Below are 23876 nucleotides of genomic sequence, written 5' to 3'. Positions count from 1 at the left end.
ATCATATCATTGAATGTTAGAAAAATTTATATAATTTAATACCAGTTCAAGATTAAATTCCTAAATTAACTATTTTCAATAAAAATATTTTTGTTGTGCTGAACGTATGCGATGACACGTCATGTTTACGTCACCGGTGAATGGCAAAATTTTTGTCAGCTAGTGAAAACAAGAGCAGAATTTCGTTGGAAAAGCGAAATAACATAATTAGTTAGTTATTATTAATACTTAAGCATTTAGAGGCACTTAGTACGCTGCAATCGAGCTTTAATCATGGGTAGGTGATCCCCTGCAACGGTAGTATGGCTCAACATCTTCTATATACATATATATATGTATGATTCTCGTTTATCTCGTCTGTCGCCTGTCATTAAAGTCACCACCTATAAATTTTTTTTCTTACATATATTCTTGTATTGCAGGTGGGGTGCTTAGCTATTTTCGCGGTCTGCTTGGTTCCCGGGAGATGCGTATTTTAATATTGGGCCTTGATGGCGCCGGAAAAACCACAATATTATACAGGCTACAGGTCGGTGAGGTGGTCACAACGATACCCACAATCGGCTTCAACGTGGAGCAGGTCACATACAAAAACCTGAAGTTCCAGGTCTGGGACTTGGGCGGACAGACAAGTATTAGGTGATTATTCAATATATAATATTAAACAAATTCGTTCTAGACAAATTTATGGAAACATCTGTTATCTTTTTATTGCAGACCTTATTGGCGTTGTTATTATAGCAATACAGATGCCATTATTTATGTGGTCGATTCGGCGGACCGTGATCGCATAGGCATTTCGAAAGATGAGCTGCTGTACATGTTGCGCGAGGAGGAGCTCGCCGGCGCGATACTTGTCGTGCTTGCCAACAAACAGGATATGGAGGGCTGTATGACCGTGGCTGAAGTGCATCATGCGTTAGGTTTAGAGAATCTTAAGAATCGCACATTTCAAATATTCAAAACGTCGGCCACCAAAGGCGAGGGTCTGGATCAGGCAATGGACTGGCTATCCAATACACTCCAAGCTCGCAAATAGTCATGTCCCCTGCCGCTCCCGACGTCCCAAATGAGCCTGCCCCCTTGTAAAATTGTCCAAAGTGTCACCCAGAGATAGTTGGAGGATCTATAACGCTTGCGCAAATATCCAAACACACACATACACACACACACACACACATGCATACATATACACAACTTTGTAATAACTTCTAGTAATATAATTATTAAATTATAGGTTTATAATGTATGTGAAACAATCAACTACCATTCGGGCAGTCCAAAGCGCTGCACGCGTCCTTGCTGTGTGCTCAGGTCCATGCGCACCTTCTGCCGCATATAGAAAATGGGACAATCACGATTCGAGCAGATGACCTCCTCATGCAGTGAGCCCTGACAACGCTGACACTCGGTCCACAGGCGGGAAAAGGTCTCCTCCAAGCCCCGCTTGGCTGCCAGTTCCTTCTGATAGAGCTCGCTCATCTTGGGCTCACAGTGTGGGCACAATGCCCTATCCTCATAGCCTTTGGGCATGAGAGATTTGCAGCCGATACACGAAGCCTTTTTGGTCATAAAGCCTGCCAGTCCGCCCACCTTCGAGGTGACCACAGTGCGTGTGCGCGTGTGTTCGCCCTTGAGCAACACCGATTCCGCCTTGTCCCCCAATATAGGCTCGAAGATGCGCAGCAATGGCTTCGATAGCTGCTGCTCCAAATAATAATTGGCATCGATAGGCACGCTATTCTCCAGCACATAGAGCGGATCCTCTGCCTTTTGATATGCCGGCGTATTTTTGGCTGCTGCACAAATCACATACGGCACGCGATCGCCCAGTTTGGGCGCTGTGCCCGCATCGCGTTTCTTCATCTTAGCTGCCAGCTCCACATGCGCCTGCTTGGCTGCATAATCCGTTTTGGCCAACTCCTTGGTTATGACCAACTGAGATATATCTATGCGATTGCATAGCAGATCCGCAATTACCTGCTTGGCATAGTCCACAGCGCCGTCGGGATCTCGTTCGATGAGCAGCTTCTGCAGGCACGAATTCATCAGATTGGCCACCAATGGCGAATTATCCCGACGCACTGTCTCAATGCCCTTGCAGTCCATTTTGTCGTATTTGTCCGGCTTGGTGAAGTAGAGACCCGCATAGCGTTTCTTGTTGATCAACAGATAGGGATAATAGACCTTCTCGAACTCCAGCTTGATTGGCCGCACGAACTTCGAGCTAACCAAATCAGCAGCCTCCCTGCCCAGCTCCATGCTGCGCTCCAGAGTCTTCACACCAAAGTTGACCATGACGGAATCTGTGTCGCCATAAATAACAAATGCATCATTTTCATATCCATTCGCACGTGTATAATGGGACTCCACTTCATTTTTGGTCAGCTCAATCATGGTGCGTCCATAAGCGGTGACGCTGCCAGAGATTTCCAGGCAGGGTAATTTACCCACCTGGGCGCCAGTGAAGCCATAAACCGAATTTGCAGAGATTTTCAGCGCCAACTGCCGGCCATCCAGCACTTGACGCTTGAACGGATCCTGTTCCACTTTCAGATCATTCTTGGCGCGCTTACGAGCCGCCAGCAAAGACTCCAGAATCTCTGGCAACAATCCGCGTCTCAATTCGGCTTTCACAAACAAATTATTGGCAGGCGTGCGCTCCACCTGATCATCGCTCAAGCCCAGCTTGTCCTTGGCGCCGGGCAACAGCAGCGTGGTGTAGCACAAATTGTGAGCCATCATTATACTTGGATATAGCGAGGCGAAATCGAGTGTACTAATGGGATCTGCATAGTATCCCCGCTTCGGCTCTATAACCGTTGCGCCCTCGTACTGCTCATCCGAGCCGCTGGACGTATACGATGGCATGATGAAGCCACGTGTCTTGGCTTTGCGCAACAGCTGGCTGAGCACCTTGATTTGCTGGCCACGCGTGAGCAAGGACTCAAGTGGAACACCTGTGACACGCGCCATCTCCATATAGTTAACAATGGCCATCAGCTTGCCGAGCAGCCGTAGCGGCAAATAGGCATCCTTCAAGCAATACATGGCCAAACGGCGGCGGGTCTGCTCATCCCCATTCTGTAGGTCTGTAATAATACTATGATGCACATCCTCCTTTTGCTCCTGCAGGAAATGATAGCTGACAGCGTTCAGCGTATACGAGCGCAATTTGTAATCCCGGAGCAGCACGAAGAACAAATCAAAGGGCACTCGGCCCTCGAAGTTGACGTATTGATTCTCACGTCGACCCATTTGCTTAGACTGCAACACCTGCTCCTTGATGACCGAACGGATGTTCTTGATGCGTCCCAAATACTCAAAGTTCTTCACCTTCAAGTGGGCAGCGCGGTTCAGTAGATATGGGACGTCAAAGTTGTTAATGTTATAGCCAGTTAGAATATCGGGATCCACTTCTCTTACGAATGCCCCCCACTTGTCCAGCAGCTGCGTCTCCTGGGCGAAGCACAGCACCTGGCTGCCTATGATGGGCGCACACTCCTTTAAGGTGAACACATTCCTAATGAAGGGCTCCGTTTCGCCCTGTCGGATCACCATGTTGGCTATCTGTATGACCGGATCCACTTTCGCTTCCGGAAAGATGCCTTTGCGTCCGGCGCATTCAATATCGAAGCTGAGTATGCGCAAAGGCGCCACTTTGGACCATTCGCCTTCTGGCTCATGCGATATAAACTGGTCGTAGGCAACGTCCACTTCCAGCTGGCAACGAGATTCAGGCGCTGGCTTGGAATTCCGTCCGCGTAGTCGCCAAACACCTGGAGGCAGTTCAATCCAATTACAACCGACGACCTGTGTATCCACCATAAAACGTATATCGAAGTCGATGTTGTTCTCGAAGGCACGACAGTCCTGGAAATCGAAGGAGCTCATGATGATCGTCGTTTTAAGCAGCCTCGAGGCGGCGGCTACAAATCGAGGCAGCGTAACGGTAATCTTGATGTAAGTCTGTTTGGCATCGCCCTGATAGCCATGTATATTAAGTCGCTGTACTAGCTCCACGGCAAGTACGGCCTCCTGTACATTGTCCTTGTTGCTTCGCATGTCGGCAATCACCTTCTTACCCAGCGCTTCGTGCAGCTCCGCGCAGTGCCGCTCCTCGAAGTTGCTCGGCGCGACTATATAGAAATATGGACAGAAGCCATGCACGTGACAGCACACAGAGTTGCCCTCCATGGTGACGCCGAACATGCGGACCACCGGCACTGGGCCTAGCTGGGCGCCCGGCATGCCTGGCAGCGGTTGCCCCACATAGTTCTCCACGTCCAGCTGCTGAAAGATTAGCCTGTCTTCGGCGGGATTCAGCTGAGGAGGAGGCGCACGAGACCAGCGCTCGCTTGTTTGTTGGTTCTCAGGTCCCTCGCCCAGCAACTGTGTTTGATCTAGATCGTCCATTGCCTCAAATGCAGCCAGTTCCGATTCAAATCCACCGCCCATGTCGTCGTCATCATCGTAGGTCCTAGATATTTTACTACAGTTTATTTTAGGATTTTATATGTTTATCTTAACAGTTAACCTGGGCTTTTTAGAATGTCCATTGGCCACACCATTTCCATTAAATTTGCGTTTGGCATCCATGCTGCCAGCCTTGTATAACTTAAAAACAATAATCTAAGAAATTCGCAATTTGTTGCAAAAAAAAAAAAACAAAGAAACGCGGTAACTGCGCGGGATAATCAGAAGATATAACAACTGTTTAATTTACAACAGATTGGCAGCTCTGTCGCTTGTGATATTTTGAAAGCTTTGTGCATTTCATATTTCAATGTTAATGTAAATTAGTGAGCATTGAATTTGGCGAAATTGATAATTAAAAGTTACGATTAAATTATATATTAACTTTGCAAAATAAGCGAAATAAAAATATTTGAATTTTGTTATGCATGATGTGGTATTTATAATACATCTGATGCAAGTTTCATATGTGCGCAGTATTTTCGTCGAATATATCAACGGTCACACTGATCAGCAGCAGATATTTTCGTATGTAAAACGCATTAAAAACTTATAGTAGTGTAAATATTCTAGAGTTCAAATGTGTATCTATGTTTGTTCCTTAGTTGCATAAATGAACAGCGGCTGGCAATAATACGCAGCAAAATGCTCGACCTGTGAAAATCAACTGAATACCTTCATTCACCTGGCGGGGGTGTGTATGTGTGTGTGTGTTTGTGGGGGATGTTAAGTGAATCACAATCACAATCACACAATTAAAAAAACGCTGCAAAAATGTACCAAAGCGCCTGCAATGCAGCCACAACTGGCTCGTGTGTGCCCGGTGCTGGCAATCAAATGGATACCGATCGTCAGGCGGCACTGATAGCCCAACAGCCACCCACAGCGCCCGTGGAGCCTGACTACAGTGGCTTCGATATCGTTAAGGCCACACAGTATGGTGCGATAGCACGTGTCCGGGAACTGGTGGAATCTGGCTGGGATGTCAATCAGCCTGATAGTGAAACGGTCACGCTACTCCATTGGGCAGCCATTAACAATCGCAGAGATATTATACGATATTTTCTGGAAAAAGGCGCCACTGTGGATGCCGTTGGCGGTGAACTCAACGCTACGCCGCTGCATTGGGCCACACGGCAGGGTCACCTAGGAGCTGTTGTGCTGCTCATGGCGGCAGGCGCAGATCCGCGCATACGCGATGCAGAGGGCTGCTCCTGCATACACATTGCCGCACAGTTCGCACACACTGCCTTGGTGGCCTACTTCATAGCCAAGGGAGTGGATCCGGACTTGCAGGATCGAGGCGGCATGACGGCACTCATGTGGGCTGCCTGGAAGGTGAGTGAAGATATCGATTTAATCAATTGCATTTTCCCCAATTATCGATAAAACATTAAAGGAATTCTTCCTTTTTATTATAAAAACTTTAATATTTATAAATCCTATTGATTAATTATATTATTTGTAATCCATGTAAATAATTAATAACTAAAGATTACATAGTGTACTTTTGTTAAAATGTTTTTTTATTTTTGGTCTGAAGTGAAAAATATGTTAATTGAAGTATTTAATTATTATGTATATTTATATTACTTTTGTTATTTTTATGTATTTGTGTATATATTAATTTTTTGATAATTTTGAGAATGTCGTGAATTTACACTGTTGAGCAAAACAGCTGTTGAAAACAGATGCTTCCTTGTTTTCCATACCTTATCAATGTGCCTTACCCTTATTGCACTGAAAAAATTGAAAAAATTTATAAATATGTTTGTTATCTTATAACAGGTATGTGCTCTGGATCCTGTGCGGCTGCTGCTCACGTTGGGCGCCAATCCCGCCATGGTTGACTACACACATGGCAATACGGCATTGCACTGGGCAATATTGGCGCGCAATTCCACGGCCATTTCCACGTTGGTGCTGAAGTCGAAAGCTTCGCTGGATGTGCCTAATTTGCGTGCCGAGACGCCGCTATCGATGCTGGAAGCACAGGCCGGTGCCATCTGGATTGGCGCCAAGGTAATGGATCGGGTCAAAGAGGCAGCATTGACGTCCCAGCAGCGACGATCTCTCGTCTCAAAGCTACGCCATGACAAACGCTTGCGCTGGTGGTCGATGGTCGCCTGTCCATTTACAGCCTTCTATCTGGCTGGCATCGTCTTCACCATCAACACGCTGTACATTATCAAATTTTTCCTGCTGGGTTGCCTGTATGCTATATTCCATACCATTGGCAAAACGCTATTCGATGAGCATCTGATGGCGCTGCTGCCGCTGTCCGTTTATCTTGCGACCAAGGCCTGGTTCTATGTCACCTGGCTGATGTATATCGATGATGCTGTGTCCCTGGCAAATACTGTGTGCTTCCTTATCAGCTCGCTGGCGCTTTGGGTATGCTTCCTAAAGTCTTGGAAGGGTGATCCGGGCATTATACGACCCACCAGAGAGCAGCGATTCAAGGTATGAATAAATCAATTATTTTAAAATCCATATATACATATTTATATATTTCTTATATAGACGATAATTGAGCTGTCGGAGCGCGGTGGAATTGGCTTCGAGCCCGCCTCCTTCTGCTCGGGCTGCTTGGTACGGCGTCCCATACGGTCGAAGCACTGCTCCGTGTGCGATCGCTGTGTAGCACGCTTCGATCATCATTGTCCCTGGGTGGGCAACTGCATTGGTCTCAAAAATCATAGCTACTTCATGGGCTTTCTCTGGATGCTATTGATTATGTGCGGCTGGATGCTCTACGGCGGCTCCAAGTTCTATGTGAACGAGTGTAATGTGCACTTTGACGGTAGTTATAATTAAACAATTGATACTTTAAATATGATAAATTATTAACATATTCTCTATTTCTAGATTTCCTTGCCGCCATGCGAGCCATTGGCAATTGCAATGCCTGGGTGGGCTGGGTCATGGGCAATGCATTGCTGCACATGTCCTGGGTCATATTGCTCACCGTTTGCCAGACGTATCAAGTGGTTTGCCTCGGCATGACCACCAATGAGCGCATGAATCGTGGTCGCTACCGTCACTTCCAGGCAAAGGGCGGACAGAGCCCGTTTACGCGTGGACCGCTACTCAATTTAATTGACTTCCTGGAATGCAGTTGCTTTGGCTTGGTGCAGCCGCGACGCATCGATTGGATGAACTACTATGACTACGATGCCCAGGTGCATCAGACAATTGAAAAGGAGCCGCTGCTGCGTGCCGAAGGTGCCGATGCCGATGGACTGATCGGGGATCATCAGTATGTGTAGGACAAATCCTATCGGGATGCGAAGACGCTTCAAATGCCCATTGCGCATGTCTAACAACGATTCGTGTGCTAATAACAAAAAGACAATGCTTTAGATTTATATATACATATATATTTATATATATGCCCACCCGATTAGCTTCGTATTATTATGTTTTTAGTGATTTGTAATTGGAACGCGCTGCTGCAAACACAACGATTTAATAACAACAAAATATATAAAGACAAAAGACAGAAGCGTCGTCGCTGACCGATATCGGATCCAGTAAATGGGGCCTTTATGGCCCCACACACAAACAAACAACTACGTACATTTATTGTGCATGTATTTTACCTGTAATTACTAAACTTTGTACATTTTTCAGCACATTTCTTAATTTAAATCACACACAAATCTTTTTTAACTTCACTCTCAAGTATTTGTTATACCAAAAAAAAAAAAAAAAAAAAAAAAAAAAAAAAACAAAGAAAAAAAAAAAAGAAAAACCGAACAAAAGATGTAACTAATGCAACAAAATCAAAACAAAAGAGAACATGGAAATTATTTAAAAATGACCGATATCGGATCCAGTAAACTTAAACTTTAAACTTTCAATTTACACACAATTCAAATTTCTAAAAAAAAAAAAAAAAGCGCACAGTTGAAAACAAAAACAAAATACGAAACTTTAAATAAAAACATGTATTACAATTTATAAATGATGTGTATTCAAGAAGCAAGATTAAAGTAACATGAAATTCTAGCAGTTGCCTTTGTGTTAGCTTGGTTCGCCAATGTTTAAGCAACTAAAAAAACCAAAAAGAACAAACACCAAACAAATACTTTAATTATATATATATATATACACATATGTGGCAAAAACAAAGCGATTTGCATACTTAATGGAAACTTCAATTCTAAACGCGACCCAATTCAATATGCACTAGTCTAGTCAGCAATCATTTAAGTAAAATGTTATAGTGCAACAACAACAACCGACATATAAACAATATTGCATATTACAATATACTAAATATACATATTTATATATATATAGAGAAAGATATATACATATTATATACATATAGTTATGAAATTATGTACACCTACGATCCAAGTATCAAAGAATGAAGGAATTTCTTTAAGTCCAGCAACCTGACAACAAAAATTCAACGCGTAGCTAAAAAATATAGATATATCTCTATATATACATATATATGAAGATTGTAACACGTTACTTAAATGCATTTAAATTTAATTAACAAATTGAATATATATACACTATATATGTATGTATGTATGTGAATCACCTAAAGAACAATTTCAACTAAATAATAAATATGTAATATGTATGTAATAATTCAAACAAAAAACACAATTTTCGATGTATTTTGTATTTAAGATTATACAGAAACTTTCACTCTGCGGTTTGCTACCAAAAGTTATTTGTTAAACGATTTTTTTTTTATAAATTCTTTTGCTTGCATTGTTAGACGAAAGAAAAATTTGTAAAGAAACGCTTTTAAACAAGACTATAAAGAATAATATAATAAATTACTTCACACAAGGCGATAAACCCTAAACAAATGAACTTAATCGAAAAACAAATAACAAAAAAAAAAAAAAGAATATATATATATAAATGAGAACATCAATTTGCCTATGTCTTTAGTTTAGCCACTAAGTTCAAGACAAGATATGTGTATTAAATAGTATGTAGAATGAAATGAAATACAGTGCGAGGTGTAATGTGTAACAATGTGCGTTAAAATTTAAATAATAATAAATAGAACTTTATTCCAAATTCCAAAATGAACAAATAGGCGAATTATTATTTTTGTCTGCATTATTTGAAATGAAACTTATCTAAGCTGATTTCTGCACAAAATGGAACTAATAGATATCTAGATTTTTGCTTTCCTCAGAAAAACGGACAGGGCTCAATTGATCGGGTCAGGAATATATATACTCTATGGGGTCTGCCACGCCTCCATTGTTATCTTTACCTAAATTTCTTCAAACATTTTCAGGCATTCAAAAAGTGAATGCAGATTCCATAAAAATATAATAAAATATAGTTCAATAAAATTCAGTGTCTTGATATTTTTTTTTTTTTTTTTTTGGGTTTTAATGATTTTGCTTTTGTTGTTTTTTTGTTGTTTAATTTTTTGATGACATAATATTGTAGATTTAAATTGGTTTTGTTTGTTGCATTTTTTCATTCATTTTTTCTCGACAAATATGCGTTACATTTATTATAGGCTCGTTTTAAAAATAGATTTTTATTTGTTTACTTCATGATAAATTAAGTTTTATATATTTTTTGTTGTTATTATTCACGTTTTTGTTAAGTGTAAACCAGTTTTAATATATATATACATATATTTATACATATAAATATATATATATGCATTACTTTTATTTATATCGCATTTTATACTTAAATTTTGCTTGCAATTAGTTTGCTAATGTTAATTACAATTTGTTTTTGTATTTTTTTCCTTTTTTTAGCAGCAGGTGTAAATGATATACAATATTATGAATTGATATATGATTTGCTTTTTGCTCTTTAAGTGGTCAATTTACTTGCTTCCATGCAAATCATATGATGAGAATTAATGCGCGTTTACAACGTGCTGAATTTAATTTCTGGTCTGTTAAAATTATATAAAAGCTTACGCACTAGAAATGTTTTTGCAAAAACTAGTTGAGAATTAGAGTGTACGTCTGTGTGTGTGTGTGTGTGTAGAGACTGAAATTTTGCGATCGGAAAGCCGTGTCGGCACTGGTCGGTGTGCTATATATATATATACATATATATATATTGTGTGGGTCTTTCATCTGTCAACGGTATATAGTCGCATCTACATATATATAATTATATATATTTGATATTTAGGTGGGTTGCGGCATAGCCAGCTTGAGCTTGAATATAAGTGTTATACATAGATACATATATACATATATATATATATATAATATATGCCCGTTAGCTCTCATTTTTGGTCGGAAATGTTATCATCAATTGCCTGCACAGTGAACACGAAAAGATATCGCACGGCACATTAGAATTAAGGTTTAGCTCGAAGTAGTAGAAAGAAATATTGCAATGCGTTTCATAAGCGCACTTGATAAAGGAAAAGCAAAATAATAATTAGAGATATATAAATATATATGTAAATATGTGTGTATAAATGTTTAAGTGTTTATAGAAAGCCTTAAAACAAAATCTGTGAAAAACTGCATTCATACGCAAATCAATATCAAGTAGCTTAATTAGTTTTCGTTTTTGTTTGTTTTCTTTGATTCGAGGAACTTGGCTCACAAATATTTTGTTAGATACCCTAAACACGGTCTGTAGTTGAGTCTTTGAAGCTGATGGATATGTTTTGTGCATGTTTTTTGTTTTTGTTTTTAACTTTGATAATGCGAGAAACCTTTATTAATTGTGCTTTGAATGATGCAAGCATAACATGATATTGTGCAACGTATAAACGCAGAATTTCGCAGCTAACTGCGTTCATGCCGCAGACTTTGGATGCCGCAACAAGTGGCAAACGCTTCCATTTTGATTTCATATAAAAATTTAAATCATTAATTGCAACCTGTGTGTGTGTGTGTGTGTATGTGTATGTGTGTTTGCCCTTGTTGTGCATGTGTTATAAAATAAAATTACGTTTATGCCAAGCTTGTTCTGTATGCGTAATCACGAAATCCAAACACTCGCATAAACGTGTTCATAAATTTACGAAATATTTTATACATGCCTTAAGCTTAAGCAAAGTGTGTATACAGAGGCTTAATCTATACTTTTAATTATATATATATATCATTTTATATATAAGTTGTGTATACATAAATTGTTTATTTTTATTTTTTATTTTTCTTTAGTACACGTAAATTATTTTTTTTTGCATTTGCTTTAAGTAGTTTTTTTTTTGTTGCTTTTTCAATTTTCTTTTTAATAAAAAATATATATAAATATATGCTATTTTGAATTTGATTTTATCTCTCTGCCCATATGTATAGTTATTCTTTTTTTTTTATATTTCTTTTGTATTAGATCTGTTTAGCTTGCTTAGTTTTGTCCCTTTTTGTTTTTTTTTGTTAAATACGCGCACTTAAAATATGTATGTATATATATATATATATATATGGTGTATATAAAAGTTCAATGATTATTAGTTATACATAGATATTTATGTATATATATATATAAAGATTAGAAGTGGGGGATACCCAGTAGATTGGGTAAGCGTGGCCTAACTTTGCTTTTTGTTTTGGCTAAAAAAAAACTTTACATACGCACACACATACGTAAAAAACAAATAACAAAGCAAAGAACCAAAACAAAATATAATAATTATAAAAAAAAATTAAATAAATAACAAATGTGCATTGTAAATAGTTTTAAAAAATAAAAACTCGAGCTTAGTCTAGAAAAAGGGGCGTTACATTGCAATGCCATAAAAAAGGATTTCTCGTATGTATATATATATTTTAGTTGTATTTTTTTTTTTTTTTTTAGAAATGTTGCTATTGTGTCTGTGTGTGTGTGTGTCTTGGCGCGTGGTTATGTATTGTTTTTCGTGTTTTTTTTTTTTCTTGCAGGCTTTTTGCTTGGTTGCTTTAGCTTGGTCTCGTAATATGTATAAACTTTATCATATATTTATAAACATTAATTCCCACTGATGTTACGTCTTCTGCAGCAGCTCGCTCTGTGGGCTGGGCGGACTTGATAGCTGCTGCAGCTGCTGTTGCTGCTGCTGCTGCTGTGTTTGCTGTTGCTGCTGTTGTGCGGCATTCAGCATGGTCGGTGCAGACAGTGTGCTCGCCTGTGTAATAACTGTTGTGGCAGAGATGGTCTGTTGCTGCTGCTGTTGTTGTTGCTGCTGCTGTTGTTGCTGCTGCTGCTGCTGCTGCTGCTGTGGCACCTGCTGCAGCTCATGCTGCTGGCTTGTTTGATTGTTCAGCGGCTGGTTTGAATTGCAGAGCACCGAATAGACGGAATCAACTTTGCTTAGCTTCTCAAAGAGCGGGATCAGCTCGCGCAGTTCACAGTCGGTGACATCGTCGAACCAGGACTTGACGGGAACCTAAAATGCATCAATTGAGTAATTAAAATTCATTTAAAATGCCGCATGCTGACTTACCGCATTGTCGGGATGAAAGATATAGCTGGCCGGTGAATTATCAACAATGACAATTTTCTGTAAATCCCTACCCAAACGATTCAGATCCTTAATGTAATTACCCCTGTAATAAACGCATGATTCCCTAAACAGTCTTGCGCGAAACACATTCCACCTGCAAAGCAAATTAGATTAGATTAGATACACATTTTTACATGCTGACAATATATATTATTTTCAATAACTTGTCTTGGAATAGAGAATTGCATTCTTTTCTATATCTGTTCATTTCGATTATATTTATTTTCTTTTCATTTCTTGGCGTTTGCATTTCTATGTTTTCTTATCAATCATAACCACAGTTCTGTTCGTGCTTTATCTTGATTTTTAGCAGATCGCTATCCGAACCGCCAAAGTCATTTTAATTGCGGTCATTGCAAAGCTCTACAATATCATATCTGTTATTTTAATCTATGTGATATGATTTGTATGCTCGTTCTTGAAATCACGAGGGGTATGTTGGCTATGTCTGTAGAGACTGATAGTTGGGGAATATATAAATACGTGTTTATATGTAATAATTACTGATCCAAATGAATGTATACTTATGTAAAGTTGAATAGTTATACCATCCTAAACCATAATAGATTGGGAATAACTCTATATACTTTATTCTCATTCTCATCTGAATACATAAATGGGATCTTCAATATTATTCGAATAGATAAATCTCTATAAAATATTTGTGGTATTTCTTAATAATAATAATACTCACTTATCTAGCAGATCGGCAACAGGATCTGCATATTTGGCTAGTGATGCTGTAAACAAAACGCACTCGTACAGTTCACCCATCTTTTGCAGAAATTCATCGACATGGGGTCGCTTCAGCACATAAACCTGATGTATGGTGCCATCGATTTCCACTGGTACTATGAAATCGGCATTAGGTATAGGCTATAAAAGATAAGTATAGAGGGATATATTGGTAGCTCTACATAAGAGAGACCTTCTTGACTTTACCTTAAAACTACTGTGCACTAGAGTTTCGTCCAAATCGATGACCATACACTTTTTATGCATATCGGAGTGCCTAATTTGAGGTAGTAGGTACCTTTGTTGGTCCGGTAGGGGCGGCGGTGTTGTCGAACCGTCGATCTGTGTGCCATTCTGGTTTGTTTTCGTTCGATTTCGTCGCCAACAGCAGAGTAAAGACTGTAGAATTCCTCGTTTTTGTGGCTTTAAACGATCCACATCTTCTGTAAGTTAAAATATATGATTAAATATAGAAAATTTGTTAGGTTCGCTCTTTTTGGAATGTAGAATTTATATATAAATACATATAAATTGCGTCTAAATTTAAAAAATAACACCCTTTATTTGGGTTCTATTTAAGACGGGGATAATAAAAATAAAATCAAAGTGAAATTGCTAAACAAGTAATTATAGATTTGCTAAAGCTACCTGCTTGAGCAGGCAATTAACTGTTGTAGATTATATGTGTATATTTATAACAGCTACAGTTTTTCTGTGCTATATTTATAACAGCTACGGTTTATCTTTACTACATACATATATATAGTATATAACAAGTAGAGTTAATCTGTGCTACACCTGTACTACCTACATATATACCAGTCAAAATTAGCTAGCTCTGTGCTACAGCTGTACTAATCTATATAACAATTACAGTTACACTCAAATTTCTCCCTTTTATTTGGCAATTTGTCTACGTCTAAGGCTATATTTAAACCTTGCTAAAAAAAGTCGCTCAAGGTCGCGCCTAACAACTTTGATCGACCAATTAATGCGGCCTATAATAATATATATGTATGTATGCAAGTATGTATGTATATGCACTCAAATATATTCATAAAAGCGAAAAGTATATATGCATATAGATAAAGAAATCAGCATGTAAATGGCTCGTTTTCTTAAAATAGAAAACTCAAATGAAATGAAATGAAATTTATATGTGGCAAAAAGGAAAAACCCACTGCGACATATGTGCGACGGGCTCTTCAGGGGCTGCTGGGGAGTGAGGGGGTTGCAGCGGTTATATAGTCGCAACTGAAGTATACGTGCATGCGTTTAATCGATGGAAAATGCTATTGCTATAATTGCATACACAGACACGCACACACACACACACACACACAAACACGCACACATACGCGTGCAAACACACTCATGCATAGACAGCCCCAAGAGACACGCACAGTTAAGAAGGTCGCCGATTGACCTTTAAGCCCCGAATGGTTAGCGCCTCAGGTGCGGGCGCCACGCCCCATCGGGTCCACCCCTAAGCAAAGTCAACTGCATTTGGCTCTCCTCTCCACCCCTCTCCACTTCTACTTCGTCTACTTCTGCTGCTTCTGCCTCTTGCTAGTTGCTGTGTGGGGCACAAAGAAAATGGATTTCAAACAGCACTCGAGCTGTTTGCAACAGCACAGCGCATGTAGCTTGTGGCATGTGGCATGCGGCACGTTGCAGCAAGGATTGCAGCAACAGCAGCAGCAGCAGCAGCTAAGCCAGACATTAAGACGCGCGCTTAGTTCAATGAACCGTTAGCTAGCGAAAAGCTGAGCACCATTAGCAATCCGAGCACCGCCCCCTCCCCCTCCTCATGCCCCATTTACAAAAAGGGGGCCGACATTGTGAAGTGCAACTGTACCTGAATATTTGATGAGCGAACCTCGACAGCATAATGAAAGCCCAGACTAACTGCTCAACAAAGAGCTGAGAGCATTTTAAAGGCACACACACACACACAGACGTACACACGCACACACCTGTGCTTATTAGCCAGGTGAAAGGTGAAACGCCCCGCACTTAAAGAAACATATTTTATCATAACTTTACATAAACAGGATGGCGCGAATCGTTGGCAATTTGTCGCCTACTTGTTGAGCAACATTTCGTATGCCTATTGATACTGGCAATACACACACACACACACACACACACACACACACATACACTTGTATATCCCCATATATCTATATTTAGGTCTGTGGGCTCTGCTCCTGCTCCCGCTCCTGACTGATGCGCACGCCCATCGCACGAAGCGCTTTAGCTGCGCATTGAAGCAGAGCCTAACCCCTAAATCCCCTTCGCGCTAGACACCCACCCGCCCCTGGCCACATCCCTCATCTGGCGGTCTTTGTCCTATTTTTAAGGCTTTCAATTGAATTATTGACTTTGCAGGCTGTGCGTGGGCCTCCCCCTCTTTTTTTCTGATTTGCCTGTTTTTTATGTCATCTTTGTTTATTTTGGTTCTGGCACATTTATAGCTCCACTTTATGATCGCAATTTGTCCATCAGTTTTAAATAGATTCCAAATTTGGCATTCAGCCGAACGTAATAATCGCCAGATGAAATAAATAAGATTCAAATCTGTGAGTGGGTACATCAAATGTGAAATGCTCCGGTCACGAATTCCGTGTCTTTGCCGGCTTTTATTTTATTTTATTTTATTTATTTATTTTTTCATTTCTTTTGCTTTAAGTGGTGCCATATATTGTAAAAAGCTAAGCTCTTTAAAAGTTCAAAACAAAAAATGAGTAAAAATATTTAATATATAGAATTAAATAATTTACATTTCATATACACGTAAATTGATTGGGCCAAGGTTGTACTCCTTATAAGTATATATAAGCATGTAAAATTATATATATGACATCATATGTTATCATAAAAGAGTTGAGCCCATATAAATCTTTTAGAGACTTGAATATTCTTGAACCTAAGAAATTTTGTGCGGCTTGTTTTCATTCAAAAATTGTGTTTTTCATTTCGCCCTTTTTAATGAGTATATAAACAAGTGAACAAGTGAAATGAGTATATTCGTTTTATGTAAACTATTTTTCCTTTGTTGAAACTAGAGAATTTTAGTACTTGGAACATATAATCTAATCCCTATATGCATGAAAGAACGATACAAACTATATCTATAAATTCAGAGTTATCAAATTCCCGTGTATCCATAAATGCTCTACCATAAGATTTTCATAGCATTGTAATATAACTTATTTCTTATTTCATTTATATATAATTTATTTCTGTACGCTCTACACTCGTTTTTAATTAAAGCCCTGCCTATTGCAATTACTCAGTCAGCCCTTTCACTACCTTCCGCCTTTCTATACGCATTTTATGAATTAGTTTGAGCTTTTACACAATTAGAGCGTAATTATTTTCAGATTTGTTCTACTTATGCACATGTTTTCAACAGAAAACAGCAGCTGCCTGCATCTGTGGCTCATGCATAGAATTAAATAAGTTGAGATTTATGTAATGAGCATGAAAGCAAAAGTGATTTAGTCGAGTATGCTCGACTGAGAAATACGCTATATATACTTTTCCCATTTTACTAACTATTCAGTTTATGAAGACTCTTAACTTGTGTTTGCTCTATACAGCCATCATCCTTCCCTGCTAATTGGTTAATCTATATGCAATTTGTGCAGAGTATTTCGAGTGCATTCATTTATGTTAATCTGATATCTGAAATCCGCAGCAGACTGTTAAACGACCTTACGCGTCAATTGGGAAATATATTTTCGCATTTAAAGCTTGCCGACGCGAAATGGCAATGAAAATGACAAGCTTTTCTTTTGTTTTTGTTTCATTATTAATTATATTTCATATATGTGCATATATAGACAGAGAGAGGGAGAGATATATGGAACTATATAGATATGCACGGCGCAAGTGTGTACTTTGATAATTAATTGAAAGTCAAATATAAAAGCAAGAATGAATTAAAGTCATATAATAGCTACAAAGGAGGAAACTAGAGAGAAAGAGAGAGTAGGGAAGATAGTGTGAGAGAGCACGCCCTAACTTTAAACATTTGTGCTGTCCCTTATCTAATCGCGTTCACAATGTTTGTTATCTTCCGTTCATACATATGATATCATTTTCCAGTTCTTTTGCGCGCTGGCCTTAAATGTTGAACGGCTCGACCTTCAGCATATTTCTCGTTGGCTAACAAAAAAAAAATGTGTTGGCGACCTGTAAACAGTTTCTTTTCATTTCTGTTTTTTTTCTCCTTCTTTCTGTCCGCTCAACTTTTGCACGTGATGTTTGCACACCTGTCACACAAAAGAAATGCGAGAGAGCCAGCGCGCAATATTGGGGGTCGACTCTCAGGGGAAGCTGTAAAGCTGAAAGCTGGCGACCCTTTTGTTGCATTCGCACACAAAGACGTCGGCTTTTTGGGGTTGGAATTAGCAAATCCCCCACGCAAAGGTCAATGAACCAGTGCCTGCCGCCATCGCCGCCCCCTTTTTGTTTTTTAACCAGATAGTATTCCGCTATAGTTCCTTTTATTCAACTGTTGAATGGATCCAACCAGAGCGCCAAAAATAAATTAATTATGGCTTTTTCAGCTGAATATATACATACATCCATCAAAGTGTATATATATAGATGGATAGATAGCTGTATCTATATAGGAAATGTGTTGCTACTGAGGCCATCAAAATATTTTTCTTTTCTGTTTTTTTTTTTTTTTTCTATTTCGCACAGCATATATTCTGCTCATGGTTATATATCTATATATATACAAAATCTGTATTAATATTTGTTTATTAATATTATGTATATTTCTTTTTAATAACTGCACGAATACATATATATGGAAACTATTTCAACGTCGAAGGCAAAAAATAAATAAATAAAAGAAAAACAGATATATAGATAAAGAAAATGCTCAACGAGCAGTGAAAAGATTTTTCTAATTAGTTTGCACTTAGCATTGCAAAAAATACAAAAAATATGTCTAGTATTTCTTTTGCTGATTTTTACAATGTTTAAGATTTCATATGCAATAAATATTATTAATCAATTAAAAATTGTATATAAAATTAAAAATCAATTAAAATGTGATACAAAATTATAAATCAATTATACATTTTACATAATATTTCAAGCTCATTCTCTAACTTCTCCCTAATGTAAATATTATTGATGTCACAACACCATACATAATTAATATGTCGATACCTAATTGTAATATTAGACTATTCTGTTTTTTATTTTCCTATTTTTTTGTTTTTTAATTGCTCTCTAAACATTTAATTATTATTTCTTAGCGAATTGCTAGCATTTCATTAGCTGGTTTATATAAACAAATGTTTGACCGAACTGGTAAGCCGAATAGTTATTGCAAACAGTGTTGCCCATCACTCAATTGCACGCTCTCTTTATCTCTATGTCACACACACATACTCAAGAGAGAGAGGCAACGCAATAGACTTATTTTTGTCTGTTGATGCACACTATGTAAAGCAATTCGCAATAGCTTAATTATAATAATTATTCGTTATCTATTAAAAATTTAATTACAAATAATAAAATTATATACGTTTTGTTAACTTTGCATTAACACCTTTGTCTCAGACAAGAAAAAAAAAAAAAAAAAAAAACTAATGCTTATATAGACAATATATATATTTATGAATGATTTATTTAATTTCGAAAGGGCAAAATAAGCTTTTGCTGATGTATGTTTGTGTGTGTGCGCGTGCGTAAGTCATTTGCTTTGCTTGGAAGACCTTGGGAAATTGAAAATCACAGACAATCCCAGAGCTACTATATAGCGAGAAATGAGATACTAGAGTGTTTGCCCATAAAAACAAAATATATGTATGTATGTGTGTCTATATAAATATTTAAGCACTTAGGCGGCACCCACACTCACAAATAAAAAGTATTAAAAAAAAAAAGAACAAGAACAAAAAAAAAAACAGCAACAACATATTTCATCTGTTGCCGGTTCTAATGCTCTGCACCTTCTCACACCCACACATGCCAAATAAAAAGAAAGAAACGAAATAAAAAGAAACGTAGCAATTACTGGGAGACAGCTGTGTGGCATTGATGACGTCGCCGCAGCTCTTATTGTCATAAAGCTCAACAAGTCGAAAGAGTGAAGAAAAGGCCTACAATACACACACACACACGCGCACTAGCATATCTGTATATGCACACGGAAGTGTGTCCCATTAAAGATAAATATTTGAGTTTCAGTTTGAGCTGACTTGGCAGCACTGTCAAAAACGACTCAAAAGCAAAACGAGCAAACTTATTAAGCTAGAAACGAGAGATGTCAATTAGCACCTAACCGCAACATTTTTTAAATGTATGTGTTTCATATACACAAATATAATTATATACATACATTGTATATATATATATTTGTAATGTATGGTTGTTCGGCCTGTTTTGTTTTTTTTTTTTTGCGACCGCAGATTAGATTAAATTTTGTTGTTACTTTAAGAAGGCACACGTCTCGAGTCGTCTTGCCGGGGCCCCGCCTCGCACTTTATGCGCTCTACTCTGCCGTTGCAGCAGAAATAAAAAGAAATATAAAAGCACACACACACACGCTCCTATTAATATACATACATACATATATATACGCGTGTATATAACTAAAGGCAAACAACACACATACATGCGCACATTCATATGTGCGAGTATGCAACTTCTTTTTTACTTTTTGCTCTCTTTCTTTAAACAAAATTGTGCTCTCTGCAGTTTTCATTCAAGCTTTTTTTTTTCTTTTTGTGAGCTACGCTTTGTTAATTGTCTGTTGCTTTGTTTGTTTGTTTTCACGAAAAGTAGTCAATACCGGGTTCGCCCTCTTCCTCTCGCACTGCTTATCTTAATTGTGAATAGTGTGCAATTTAATTGCGGTTTCAATTGTTTTTGTTTCTGCTATCCCTCTCACTCTCTGACTCTATCTCCCTTTGCCGTCTTTGCCGTCGTCCTACCAAGCGGACATGCAAAGGCAGTTAATGTATCGCAATTTACAATTTGTTCTGCCGTTGATTTCTGCTGTTCGCGTGCACTGGGCAGATGCATGACGTCACAGTTGATTACAGGTGGCGCTCTGAGAGTTGCAAGTTGCGACGTCAGAAGCTAGCAGCAAGTGGTTAGATCATTCACAATAGGCAAGAAAACAGCTGCGCATAAACATGCAAACATGCACACACACACAAACACACACATACATACATACATACATACAGTTTGTGTGCGAGACAGTGAGAGAGCAATACTATAGCTATCGGAGTAAGCTGGTTTGGGGTGGAGGAGCTTCAATAATTGCTAAGGTCAGAGGGGTGGCCACTTGTCCTTTAAGTATTTTTATTTCGTCTTTGTTGTGACGCCGTTTGGGCTGTCGCATGACTCATTGGACTCTCATACTTTCATAGTTTAAGTGTGTGTGTTGTTGTTTCTTACCTCCTTTGTCGCTTGGATAGACATTCAATTGTTCATCATCGCGGGAAACTTGTGTTATTATTGATGTTGCATCCATTACACAGCGTGTTGCAAGCTGAACACTCCTCTGCTTTAATCCAAATAAAGTCTACAGGTCGAAGTTGCAAAAAAGCGTTTATTTGTAAATTTAGCTGCACAAAATAATACACATACACATTATATTAATACATATTTTTTTTGCACACATTTTCCTTAGAAAACTTCATGTTTTCTTTATATAGAAACAACACACATTTATATACACATATGCATGCATGCATGTACGTGTGTGTGTTTGTGTAGCGCAGACTGCGACGTCGACTGCGACTGCGACTGTTGCCTGTGCCAGACAGTGGAATTTTACAATTACGCTTTGACAGCCTCATTCGTTGGTTTCGTCGTCGCAGAATGCAAATGATTTTCCCTCGCGATATTCACCTTTTGCAGCTTTACATGTAGAAATGCACTTTCGCCTTTCGTTACTTTATTAAAAAAATTAATTAGAAATGTATTAAAAATACAACGGAACTCAGCATAAAAACAGTTTCTTTTCTTGCACTGTTGTTTGGGCACATTCTTTATTTTTCTTGGCGTCTACTTTTTGCACGCAGCTTCTTGGCGTTTTATTTATAACGCACTCACTCGTCACACACACAAACAAACGCAAACACACAACACACACACACACTTGCATTTATACAGCACACAGGCACTCCTATTTGCTTCGATTTTCTCAATTGCTTGCTCTCGTTATGGTAGTTTATTTCGATATCGCACTCATTTTGAGTATTCATTAATTATTTAATATTAATTGTATTCAAAACTCCGCGCAAAAAAACAAAACGTGTGCTCATCGAAAAAAATGTAGCAAGACTGGCTTTAAGTGTTGTCACCATAAGCGGACGAAACTAGAAATAGAGCTGCCAGACACAATAAAATGTAAACGAAATGTTATTAACGGCGACGAGGGCTGGAGTAGCTTAACATCTATTAATTGAATTCTAATTTTTTATTAAGCATGGGACTATAAGGGGATTTCTAAATTTTTAAATTATACAATAAGAGCAAAAATATAGTATTACTTTATTTAACTTATTATTTTTTTTTTTTTTTTTATATTGCTAAAATATCTTGGTCTTGTATGAACTAAATGAACGGCACTCGAAAGCTCAGTTCCACAAAACTTTGTCCGAATGATTTTGTGGAACTAGTGCCCGGTTGACAACCGGCTATGAAACAAAAATAACTTTATATAATAATATCAAAATTAATTAAAAGATGCCGCGCAATCCCAATGCCGAGCGTGATAATCCCTGCTTAAAAGTAAGCAAATCGGTAAAATGGTATATACAGATATAAATAACTATAATTGCAGGAGCAAGAGCTGTCTTTCAAATGTCTAAACAAAAACAATTTTGACCGGGATAAATGCGAGGTCTACTTCGCTAATTACAATAATTGCAAAGAATTTTGGGTAAGTTCTCAAACCGAACAAATCCTGATCAACAGAAACTAATGAAATTCTCTGCAGAACAAAGTACGCTCCGATCGCAGAGCACAAGGAATCGTACCCTATTTACCGCCCGTTGAGGAGCGCGCGGAGATAAAGGCTGATTACATGAAAACCAAACCAAAATTGTGATATATAAATAACAAATGATAAAAAGTATATTTCAACAAAGTTAAATTTTGCTATGTATAGTATCAGCTGCCATTACTTTCAGTGGCGGCATCGCTAGCTCCAACATGGCAACAGATAATTCCATTTCGAGAGATTGCTTCGGATCATCGATAATGAGAAGCTTCAATTGGGGCAAGCGATAGAGGCAGGCTAATCCTCTATGCGTAATCGATGTATTTGATATATCCAGTACTTCCAAGTGCGGGTAATCGCCACCAGAAATGCGATCCAAGCACCAGTCATCGAATGGCTTTACGTTGTGCAGGGATAGAAATTTAAGATGCTCCAAACTCCGTAAATTCTCCAAGCCCTCGTAGTACAACTGCATGTTATCGCAGCGAAGCGCTTCGAGCTTATAATTAGCATTAAATTTATTTGGCAAATTAAATTCTCCATCCTCTGAAGCGCGATGCCACCGCTTGTCGTTCAAGAACTTGGCTGCACCTCCTCGATAAAGTACGAAATGGGCCGCGGCCAATTCGGGCCCGAGAATCTTGTGGCGTTCGGGCACATATTGTTGCATATGTCGTTCGATTCGCTCCTGGCGTTTGGTCCACCATTTCTTGACGCCCTTCGGACTCAGATCGATGGGCCGTTGCATCATGACAATGAAATCTGATGTTTGCTCTGAATTGGCGAAGAGTTTCAATTTGCTATTCCAGTCCTCGGGACGATCTCCGATCGGAGTTCTCCAACTGAGTTGTTGTTTGTCTTGTGCGAGCTGCTGACGAATCCTTTTCACAGTGGCACTCACTTCTTCCTCTGAATTGTGGCTGGGCAATGTGCTCGTATAGCGATACGCAAGGTGCGCACCTGGCTGCAGCCTTCTCAATCGCATTGACAAATACATAACTAGATTATTTAACAAATTTTGTTGTAGTCAATTCAACAATAATATTCCGAAAAACTACTTGCACAAAACGTAGTCAGCTGAGTGAACAGCTGGATCTTAACTTTCAAATGATGTGGCAACGTCTAGCAGACGCCATTTTTTCCTGTCTTATGCAGCCCTGGCCGACTGCGTGAAAAAACGTTTGTGCTATTGCAAACGTTTGTAATCATTTTTAA

General features: G+C 38.6%; 6 protein-coding genes across 9 annotated transcripts; 3 read left to right on the top strand and 3 right to left on the bottom strand.

Moving 5' to 3' along the window:
• Positions 1-133: 133 nt before the first annotated feature.
• On the top strand, positions 134-1200 carry LOC6582615 (ADP-ribosylation factor-like protein 1). The gene is made up of 3 exons (XM_002008279.4): positions 134-277; positions 423-639; positions 718-1200. Exons 1-3 carry the CDS (start codon positions 274-276, stop codon positions 1037-1039), a joined length of 543 nt encoding a protein of 180 aa, XP_002008315.1. The 5' UTR covers positions 134-273; the 3' UTR covers positions 1040-1200.
• A 5-nt stretch (positions 1201-1205) lies between these two features.
• Positions 1206-4698, bottom strand: LOC6582614 (DNA polymerase delta catalytic subunit). Of its 2 annotated transcripts, none has more exons than XM_015162526.3 (2): positions 4538-4698; positions 1206-4492 (listed from the first exon to the last, which is right to left on the bottom strand). In XM_015162526.3, the coding sequence occupies exons 1-2, from the start codon at positions 4597-4599 to the stop codon at positions 1264-1266; spliced, it is 3291 nt and encodes a 1096-aa protein (XP_015018012.1). In that variant the 5' UTR covers positions 4600-4698; the 3' UTR covers positions 1206-1263. The 2 variants fall into 2 exon arrangements, with proteins under 2 accessions (XP_015018012.1, XP_002008314.1); XM_002008278.4 differs by having other exon boundaries at positions 1206-4480.
• Positions 4699-4904: 206 nt separating this feature from the next.
• On the top strand, positions 4905-8938 carry LOC6582613 (palmitoyltransferase Hip14). Of its 2 annotated transcripts, XM_002008277.4 has the most exons (5): positions 4905-5004; positions 5082-5814; positions 6265-6939; positions 7000-7279; positions 7345-8938. In XM_002008277.4, exons 2-5 carry the CDS (start codon positions 5251-5253, stop codon positions 7743-7745), a joined length of 1920 nt encoding a protein of 639 aa, XP_002008313.3. In that variant the 5' UTR covers positions 4905-5004; positions 5082-5250; the 3' UTR covers positions 7746-8938. The 2 variants fall into 2 exon arrangements, with proteins under 2 accessions (XP_002008313.3, XP_032587728.1); XM_032731837.2 differs by having other exon boundaries at positions 4965-5814.
• Positions 8939-12105: 3167 nt separating this feature from the next.
• LOC6582612 (phosphatase Herzog) lies at positions 12106-22006 on the bottom strand. 2 transcript variants are annotated; one of them, XM_032731282.2, is made up of 6 exons: positions 21566-22006; positions 21110-21279; positions 13880-14112; positions 13632-13813; positions 12878-13031; positions 12106-12820 (listed from the first exon to the last, which is right to left on the bottom strand). In XM_032731282.2, exons 2-6 carry the CDS (start codon positions 21183-21185, stop codon positions 12419-12421), a joined length of 1047 nt encoding a protein of 348 aa, XP_032587173.1. In that variant the 5' UTR covers positions 21186-21279; positions 21566-22006; the 3' UTR covers positions 12106-12418. The 2 variants fall into 2 exon arrangements, with proteins under 2 accessions (XP_032587173.1, XP_032587172.1); XM_032731281.2 differs by having other exon boundaries at positions 13880-14115; positions 21566-22005.
• Positions 22007-22301: 295 nt separating this feature from the next.
• LOC6582611 (coiled-coil-helix-coiled-coil-helix domain-containing protein 7) lies at positions 22302-23241 on the top strand. Its single transcript, XM_002008275.4, has 4 exons — positions 22302-22450; positions 22503-22601; positions 22659-22793; positions 22852-23241. The coding sequence occupies exons 1-3, from the start codon at positions 22406-22408 to the stop codon at positions 22767-22769; spliced, it is 255 nt and encodes an 84-aa protein (XP_002008311.1). The 5' UTR covers positions 22302-22405; the 3' UTR covers positions 22770-22793; positions 22852-23241.
• Positions 22764-23658, bottom strand: LOC6582610 (distal membrane-arm assembly complex protein 2). Its single transcript, XM_002008274.4, has one exon. It carries the CDS (start codon positions 23656-23658, stop codon positions 22810-22812), a length of 849 nt encoding a protein of 282 aa, XP_002008310.3. The 3' UTR covers positions 22764-22809.
• Between the last annotated feature and the right edge of the window lie 218 nt (positions 23659-23876).

This window comes from Drosophila mojavensis, unplaced genomic scaffold (assembly GCF_018153725.1).
Source record: "Drosophila mojavensis isolate 15081-1352.22 unplaced genomic scaffold, ASM1815372v1 contig_74, whole genome shotgun sequence".
Lineage (NCBI taxonomy): Eukaryota > Metazoa > Arthropoda > Insecta > Diptera > Drosophilidae > Drosophila > Drosophila mojavensis.
Note: the sequence above shows the minus strand (reverse complement) of the source record. Positions and strands in the feature narration are given on the sequence as shown.

Excerpts from the sequence above, each read along its gene's own strand:
- LOC6582615 (XM_002008279.4), top strand. Across the intron at positions 640-717 it reads GGCGGACAGACAAGTATTAG|ACCTTATTGGCGTTGTTATT; the intron begins GTGATTATTCAA and ends TTTTTATTGCAG.
- LOC6582614 (XM_015162526.3), bottom strand. The coding sequence starts at position 4,599 with ATGGATGCCAAACGCAAATTTAATGGAAATGGTGTGGCCAATGGACAT. Across the intron at positions 4,493-4,537 it reads GGACATTCTAAAAAGCCCAG|TAAAATATCTAGGACCTACG; the intron begins GTTAACTGTTAA and ends AATAAACTGTAG.
- LOC6582613 (XM_002008277.4), top strand. The coding sequence starts at position 5,251 with ATGTACCAAAGCGCCTGCAATGCAGCCACAACTGGCTCGTGTGTGCCC. Across the intron at positions 5,815-6,264 it reads TCATGTGGGCTGCCTGGAAG|GTATGTGCTCTGGATCCTGT; the intron begins GTGAGTGAAGAT and ends ATCTTATAACAG. Across the intron at positions 6,940-6,999 it reads CCAGAGAGCAGCGATTCAAG|ACGATAATTGAGCTGTCGGA; the intron begins GTATGAATAAAT and ends TTTCTTATATAG.
- LOC6582612 (XM_032731281.2), bottom strand. The coding sequence starts at position 21,185 with ATGGATGCAACATCAATAATAACACAAGTTTCCCGCGATGATGAACAA. Across the intron at positions 13,814-13,879 it reads TAGTGCACAGTAGTTTTAAG|CCTATACCTAATGCCGATTT; the intron begins GTAAAGTCAAGA and ends TATCTTTTATAG. Across the intron at positions 12,821-12,877 it reads TCTTTCATCCCGACAATGCG|GTTCCCGTCAAGTCCTGGTT; the intron begins GTAAGTCAGCAT and ends GATGCATTTTAG.
- LOC6582611 (XM_002008275.4), top strand. The coding sequence starts at position 22,406 with ATGCCGCGCAATCCCAATGCCGAGCGTGATAATCCCTGCTTAAAA. Across the intron at positions 22,451-22,502 it reads GTGATAATCCCTGCTTAAAA|GAGCAAGAGCTGTCTTTCAA; the intron begins GTAAGCAAATCG and ends CTATAATTGCAG. Across the intron at positions 22,602-22,658 it reads ATAATTGCAAAGAATTTTGG|AACAAAGTACGCTCCGATCG; the intron begins GTAAGTTCTCAA and ends AATTCTCTGCAG.
- LOC6582610 (XM_002008274.4), bottom strand. The coding sequence starts at position 23,658 with ATGTATTTGTCAATGCGATTGAGAAGGCTGCAGCCAGGTGCGCACCTT.